This window comes from Etheostoma cragini, unplaced genomic scaffold, assembly GCF_013103735.1.
Source record: "Etheostoma cragini isolate CJK2018 unplaced genomic scaffold, CSU_Ecrag_1.0 ScbMSFa_897, whole genome shotgun sequence".
In the NCBI taxonomy this organism is placed as follows: domain Eukaryota; kingdom Metazoa; phylum Chordata; class Actinopteri; order Perciformes; family Percidae; genus Etheostoma; species Etheostoma cragini.
The window spans coordinates 15,245-23,329 of record NW_023269534.1 but is presented as its reverse complement, the minus strand read 5'-3'; the positions used below and the strand labels follow the sequence as shown (position 1 = coordinate 23,329).

Genomic DNA, 8,085 nt, shown 5'->3' with positions numbered 1-8,085 from the left:
CCCCCCCCCCCCCCGTGTTTGGCCTTTTAGTGGTATCAACTGGATCATTTCTTCTTGTGGTCCAGTCGGGTTTACATACCGGCAGAACAACGCTATTTGTTCAACATCACCTTAGTCTTTAGATTCATCACGGGCAGCTGAGGAGGCCACAGCTGACCTGATTTCTTTAATTTGCTGTACGAACTAAAATAAAATACATTTTAATTAAATATTCATTAAGTATATTTTAAAAGCTGAGCCGCATCAGAGGGATCAAAGAGACGCATGCGGCTCCGGAGCCGCAGGTTGCCGACCCCTGCTCTAGAGGGACAAGAACCCCCTGCAGTCCTCCAGAGAACCCCTAGAGGGACAAGAACCCCCTGCAGTCCTCCAGAGAACCCCTAGAGGGACACGCACCCCCTGCAGTCCTCCAGAGAACCCCTAGAGGGACACGCACCCCCTGCAGTCCTCCAGAGAACCCCTAGAGGGACAAGAACCCCCTGCAGTCCTCCAGAGAACCCCTAGAGGGACACGCACCCCCTGCAGTCCTCCAGAGAACCCCTAGAGGGACACGCACCCCCTGCAGTCCTCCAGAGTACCCCTAGAGGGACACGCACCCCCTGCAGTCCTCCAGAGAACCCCTAGAGGGACACATACCCCCATTTAAGAAACACTGACTTAGGTTCTACTGTGGCATGTTTGACTTTTACATCTGGGGAGACTCAGAGCTCCCTGGAAGCCGGACACGGAGCGGAGCTCAGTTTCTAGACTTCAACAGGGTTTCATCTGAAACTGAGACCTTCCTGTTCCCATGTTCTTGTGTCTTAGTTAAATATGGGAACAAAAATATTTGAAACGGGTCCAGCATTGAGAACTCTGCACCCGACAGCCGTGAACCGGGATGTAATGTAACCCTGCAGGACAGATGTTCAGCATCAAATCACCATCACCAACCCCACCAGACTCCATGTAAATAATCACTACTTTTAGCATGTATAGAGCAGCATATCTCCACCAGACTCCATGTAAATAATCACTACTTTTAGCGTGTATAGAGCAGCATATCTCCACCAGACTCCATGTAAATACTCACTACTTTTAGTGTGTATAGAGCAGCATATCTCCACCAGACTCCATATAAATAATCACTACTTTTAGTGTGTATAGAGCAGCATATCTCCACATGTAAATGGGTGAATTAAGAGTTTATTCCAACCAGACCAGAGTGGTGATTGTTGGAAAGATGAACCAAGACGGCTTTTGGTAGTTTTATTTAGTTTCTGTCCACTTTTAATGAAGTGTGTTTTAAGATGATAAAAGTAGTGATTATTTACATGGAGTCTGGTGGGTTTGGTGACGGTGATGTCGGGGCTGTTTCACGTTAAACTAAAAGGATCTTCCTCTTTAACTAAAAGGTCTATCTCTGTAAGGATCCATCCCATAATGTTGTCACACACTTAGAATGATAATCTGAGTCAGTCAGCAGCAACAACACAACTTTTAGTGGACCAAATTGCAAGTTTAACGTTACATTGCAGCTTGTTTCTCTTGCTTAATACTGGACCAATGTTGTTCCCATGAGTCACTTAGACACAAAAATGTTGTTTTAAATACCAAATGGGACAGACCGTGACAACATTACAGAGGAAAGTGATCATGAAACATGTTGCCAAGTAAAACAGCCCGTCTGCGGCTTTAGGAAGCGGATCAACAGTCCATCATCGGAGGCTGAAAGCCGTCAGTGTTGCAGAGAATCCAGCAGGTGGACGCTCGGCTCTGCCGGCTGAATGGTTGGGGGCTCAGAGCCAGCTGTGAGTCTTCATGTCCACAGCTGGCTTCCCCCCCCTGAGGTCTCTTCACCCGCAGTTCCCACGCTTATATCCCCCCGCATGGTATATACATCTGGAATCAGTTACCCGGGTCACAGAAGCCAGCTGTACTCCCTGTGCATCACACGGCTCTGATCAGAGCTGCTCTCAGGCCACATTTACACCGCTGCAGTTTGGTTTTCAGGCATTTGAGTTTGGAGCCAAAAGTGATCTCAGTGTTTTTATCTCCAGTAGAAGAACAAATCTCTGTTTAAACTGACAAAAAATGTCTATACATCATAATGGCATGTCTTTTACTGACAAAGCAGGCAAGCTTGAAAATAAACAGAACAGCATGTATAGAGCAGCATATCTCCACCAGACTCCATGTAAATAATCACTACTTTTAGTGTGTATAGAGCAGCATATCTCCACCAGACTCCATGTAAATAATCACTACTTTTAGCATGTATAGAGCAGCATATCTCCACCAGACTCCATGTAAATAATCACTACTTTTAGCGTGTATAGAGCAGCATATCTCCACCAGACTCCATGTAAATAATCACTACTTTTAGTGTGTATAGAGCAGCATATCTCCACCAGACTCCATGTAAATTATCACTACTTTTAGTGTGTATAGAGCAGCATATCTCCACCAGACTCCATGTAAATAATCACTACTTTTAGCGTGTATAGAGCAGCATATCTCCACCAGACTCCATGTAAATAATCACTACTTTTAGCGTGTATAGAGCAGAAAATAAACAGAACACACGTGCTCATTACATCTCCAAAAGGAATGGCTTTGGGTGTGTGACCTTTAACAGTTTACAATGCCTAACTGTATAAGACAAAGTTATCACTATATAACACATTTATAACACACATTTATAACACACAGTTATAACACACAGTTATAACTGTATGAGTGTATGAGTGTACGTTACTACTGCTGTCCCTGCAGCCATGTTGGATTCTGAGCTCGGGGTACTCAGAGGTTGTCGGAGTTCTTATCTCGGAAATCTCCTTTTCCATAAAAAATGACTCAAAGTGATTAATGAGAACTAGTTTTAGATAATAATAGTAATAGTTAATAACAGCTTGTGCGTACCTTGTGGACACCGGCTCGGCGTGGTGGTGATGCCGTACAGCCGAGAGCGCTTCTGTGGCAGAAACTCCTCCGTCTCCTTCTCCGAGTGGCGGTCCACAGCGACCACCGCCTCCCTGAGAAGAGACCCCCCCACACAGAGATGTTACATCGTGTCACGTCATGGTAAAAGTGCCGTTAAACCCAATGTGACAGCAATGGAGCCTTTCACATGCAGCAAAGGAGCGGATTTTAATTAGACTAAATCAGGGACGTCCATACTAGATAACAGACTCACATCCAGAGCCAGACATGAAAAGTCAAATATCTTTTTTTAGGATTATTTTTGGGTAGATCAGACTTACGCCCTTCACCCTCTTCTAACTGCGTGAGTGTTACCTCCTCCAGTCGGTGTAGTACAGCTTCCCCCCGAAGGCCACCAGACCGAACGGGTACTGGATCCCTGCCACGATCTGCCTCCTCAGCCGGCGGTGGGGGTCCATGCACTCCACCTTACGGGTCCCTGCACCAATCAAACGGTCCGGCGGTCAGTAACAGCGAGGATCACATGACACACACAATGGATCACATGACATTCACAATGGATCACATGACATACACAATGGATCACATGACACACACAATGGATCACATGACACACACAATGGATCACATGACACACACAATGGATCACATGACACACACAATGGAACACATGACACACACAATGGAACACATGACACACACAATGGATCACATGACACACACAATGGATCACATGACACACACAATGGATCACATGACATACACAATGGATCACATGACACACACAATGGATCACATGACACACACAATGGAACACATTAAGCAGAATCCTGGACTCACCCAGGACCTTAGAGTCCTGCATTTTTGTCTTTTAGTGTAACCTTCTCATGTATCTGCTGGTCCAAGGGTCTAATAATTATTATTACAGTATAATTATTATATAATATATATATATATATATATATATATATATGTATGTATCATAGACATTTTAAAAACAGCAACAAACAATACAAAGGAAACTAATTCCTGATTATAATAATGAGACCTAGAACACTAAGCAGTGGCTAAATGACAACTTTTTAATGTTGAACTCAGCCAAGACTGAAACTTTAATTATTGCTCCGGAGCAGAGCATCCCTCAGATTAAGAAACACATCGGTGAGTTAGGTTCGTCTGTTCAGCCCGGTCTTAGGAGCTTAGGTGTTGTTTTTGATGCGGCCATGTCTCTGGAGAAACACTTGAAACAACTCATTAAAAACAGCCTCTTTTAATTAAGGAACATTTCAAAGATAAGAGCCTTGGTGTCCAAAGCCGAGTTGGAGATGATCATTCATGCTTTTATCTCGTCTCGCTTAGACTATTGTAACAGTCTTTTTATTTGTCTTAATAAGAAGGATCTTTGTCGTCTCCAGACTGTCCAAAATGCTGCTGCTAGGCTTTTAACCCACACGAGTAAAACGGCACATATTACTCCGGTTTTAGCTTCACTTCATTGGTTACCAGTGAGATTTAGTATGCACTTCAAAATTTTGGTCCTAACTTTTAGAGCCTTACAAGGACAGGCACCCCCATACATCTCTACTCTAGCTGTACAAATACATTTTACTTACTTACTTACTTACTACTTCCATTAAAGACTTTTAAGGCATAACATTTAGATTTTGACGTTTCAGACTCCGTGGAAACCAGATCAGGAGGAAGACCTCCGGTTCAGGTGTGTCTCACCTGCGTCGGCCCAGCACAGCTGCTGGTCTTCCAGGTCAAAGGTCAGGCCGTTGGGGAGCCCCAGGTCGTCTTTCACCAGGACGGTCCGGTCCGTCCCGTCCATGTTGGACATCTCGATCTTGAGACTGTCTCTGTCCCAGTCAGCCCAGTACAGCCGCCTGCAGCAACGGGACGCACACCGTTAGTGTGTGTTCATGCCAGATGTCTTGCCTTTCATGTTTATGGTTATGGGGGGAGGATATTACCCCCCCCGGTGTCTTCTGGTCCAATTTGACACCTTTCCAAAAAGTTTCTACTCTATCAGAAATTTGCAGCTTTAAGGAGTCCCCCCCCTGCTCGACATCAGATATAATGCAGCTTTAAGGAGTCCCCCCCTGCTGGAGATCAGATATAATGCAGCTTTAAGGAGTCCCCCCCTGCTCGACATCAGATATAATGCAGCTTTAAGGAGTCCCCCCTGCAGGACATCAGGTATAATGCAGCTTTAAGGAGTCCCCCCTGCTGGAGATCAGATATAATGCAGCTTTAAGGAGTCCCCCCCTGCAGGAGATCACATATAATGCAGCTTTAAGGAGTCCCCCCCCTGGTGGACGTTAGAGGGAACACAGCGTTTTCCTGCCCAGTCAGAGAGATAACGCTGCTTTGAAGCCAGCGGACTCTGGGACTGAAGGACTCACCCGTACGCCGGGTTGGTGACGATGGGTCGAGGGTTGATGAGGTCTGTGTCGAACAGGACTCGCCGCTGGCTGCCGTCCAGTTTGGAAACCTCCACGGTGTCACGCATGGAGTCGGTCCAGAAGAGGAGGCGCGCCACGTGGTCGATGGCGATGCCTTCAGGACTCTGCAGGTCTGAGGACGCCAGGGACAAACACAGTTTAAAAAAATGCAATCATAACATTTTATTTGTAGAACACTTTTCATTGTTGAAAATTTACTTGAAAATGCATTTCCAGGAAAAAAACAAATGCGGAATAGCTAAATTGCTAAAGCTAAACTGGACTGCTAGCTTAAATCCGTAAGAAGGTGAAGTAGTGACACTCACGATTGTAATTCTTATTGGAAATTCACACACACACACACACACACACAAGTGCACACAATGTATTGCATGAATAATTTATATAAACCAATGTGTTGTTATTGTTCAATCTTGCTGTCTGTTATTAAAGTTTTCTGTCTGAGGAAAGGTGCAGTGTGATGGTCTAACAGCAGCTGGTTCTCAGCTGGAATCAAGCCCCGGACTGGCTTTGAAATAGTATGTAGAAAAAAGTCCCAAAAAGTCATATTATAGTATCTGGAAAAGTGATAAAAGTCATAAAAGGGTCATAATATAGTATGTTGACGAAATTTTTTTTTTAAATCGTATTATGTCAAAAATCCTAAAACATCATAGTATGGTATGTTGAAAAAAGTGACCACCAGGTGTTTATCACACTGAGATATTCTGGAAACGTCTTGTCTTTGGTTTGACGTATTATAATAGGACAAAAAATGAAAGTCATAGTACAATATGTCTAAAAAGTGATAAAAAGTATTTGTAGAGTATGTCGAAAACAGTCATAAAGAGTACAGTATGTCAAAAAAAGAAATACATATTTTTTTATTTATCACACTGATATATTTGGGAAACCATCTTTGTTTTAACGTATTATTTATACATAACTTGAGGACAGAAAATGAAAGTCATAGCATTGTAGGCCTATGTCAAAAAAAGTATTTTTAAGGTATGTTGTAAAAAACTGACTAAAATGTGAAAAGGTGTTGAAAAAGTAACAAAAATGTCAAAAAACTATAACTATATATAAACTATATGTATAAAAAACAGTAAAAAATTGGGGGAAAAAACACAAAAGTCTCAAAAGGCTCGGATGTCTGTCTCCTATGTCTCCTGTGTCTGTCTCCTATGTCTCCTGGGTCTGTCTCCTATGTCTCTTGTGTCTGTCTCCTATGTCTACTATGTCTGTCTCCTGTGTCTGTCTCCTATGTCTCCTGGGTCTGTCTCCTGTGTCTGTCTCCTGTGTCTGTCTCCAATGTCTCCTGTGTCTCCTGTGTTTGTCTCCTGTGTCTCCTGTGTCTGTCTCCTGTGTCTCCTGTGTCTGTCTCATATGTCTCCTGTGTCTCCTGTGTCTGTCTCATATGTCTCCTGTGTTTGTCTCCTGTGTCTCCTGTGTTTGTCTCCTGTGTCTCCTGTGTCTGTCTCATATGTCTCCTGTGTTTGTCTCCTGTGTCTCCTGTGTCTGTCTCCTGTGTCTCCTGTGTCTGTCTCCTATGTCTCCTATGTCTCCTGTGTCTGTCTCCTTTGTCTCCTGTGTGTCTGCTGTACCTGTAGTGATGACGGGGACAATGTCTCCTCCAGTCAGACTGGCTCTGCTGATGGACGGCCCCGTGATGTCCGTCCAGTAAACCATCTTGTCCACGCAGTCGTAACCCACGGCGATCACCACCCGGTCCTGACAGGAGGCACACGCTCAGATTCAGCCACGGGGGACAGGACTGAGGACAATGTCTCACTGCAGTCATCTGGTACAGCCTTAGTTACTAGTTACATTAGTTACTAGTTACATTAGTTACTAGTTACATTAGTTACTAGTTACATCAGTTACTAGTTACATTACACATTAAAATTCCTGCACATTAAACACATGTAGTTCATGTAATCTGATATTTTATTATAAAGTAACCATAGCAACGACGTAACGGCTGAGATGATGATCTGAATTCTTCTTTTCATTCTGAAAGAGTCTTTGTCGCCTTTTCTGACGCCAACGCTGCTCTGCACCCAGACGTATGATATGAACTGCGATGTTATGTGTGTGTGTTACAGTGTGTGTGTGTGTGTGTGTGTGTGTGTGTGTTTGTGTGTGTGTGTAACAGTGTGTGTGTGTGTGTAACAGTGTGTGTGTGTGTGTGTGTGTGTGTGTGTGTGTGTGTGTGTAACAGTGTGTGTGTGTGTGTGTGTGTGTGTGTGTGTGTGTGTGTGTGTGTGTGTGTGTGTGTGTGTGTGTGTGTGTGTGTGTGTGTGTGTGTGTGCTACAGTGTTGGAGCACAGCGGGAGGATTGTTCCCGCCGACAGGAAGTGGCTGAGCTCCGTCCACGGAGAACACGGCCTCTCTGTGTTCAGAGCCGCTGGAACGCCGTCGCCCGAAAAACCTCCCACGACTCAGCGGATTTAAACCTCCCACGACTCAGCGGATTTAAACCTCCCACGACTCAGCGGATTTGACCCTCGTATGGTATACGGGTCAAACTGACGCATTTCAGATTTTTTTCTTTCTTAGATAGACAGACAGTGGACAGACGTGAGAGGGGGACGACACGCAACAAGGCGCTGCAGGCCGGACTAGAACCCGGGCCGCTGCAGGACTAGAACCCAGGCCGCTGCGGCCGCTGCAGGACTAGAACCCAGGCCGCTGCGGGACTAGAACCCAGGCCGCT

General features: G+C 44.8%; 1 protein-coding gene across 1 annotated transcript in view; it reads right to left on the bottom strand.

Moving 5' to 3' along the window:
* Positions 1–8,085, bottom strand: part of LOC117941512 — a 14,451-nt gene that overhangs the window by 361 nt on the left and 6,005 nt on the right. Inside the window, exons 8-12 of the mRNA XM_034866518.1 lie at positions 6,974–7,100; positions 5,328–5,499; positions 4,651–4,808; positions 3,277–3,400; positions 2,902–3,014 (exon numbers count right to left, since the gene is read on the bottom strand). Of these exons, the coding sequence (XP_034722409.1) occupies positions 2,902–3,014; positions 3,277–3,400; positions 4,651–4,808; positions 5,328–5,499; positions 6,974–7,100 (694 nt within the window). The remainder of the gene's footprint in view (positions 1–2,901; positions 3,015–3,276; positions 3,401–4,650; positions 4,809–5,327; positions 5,500–6,973; positions 7,101–8,085) is intronic.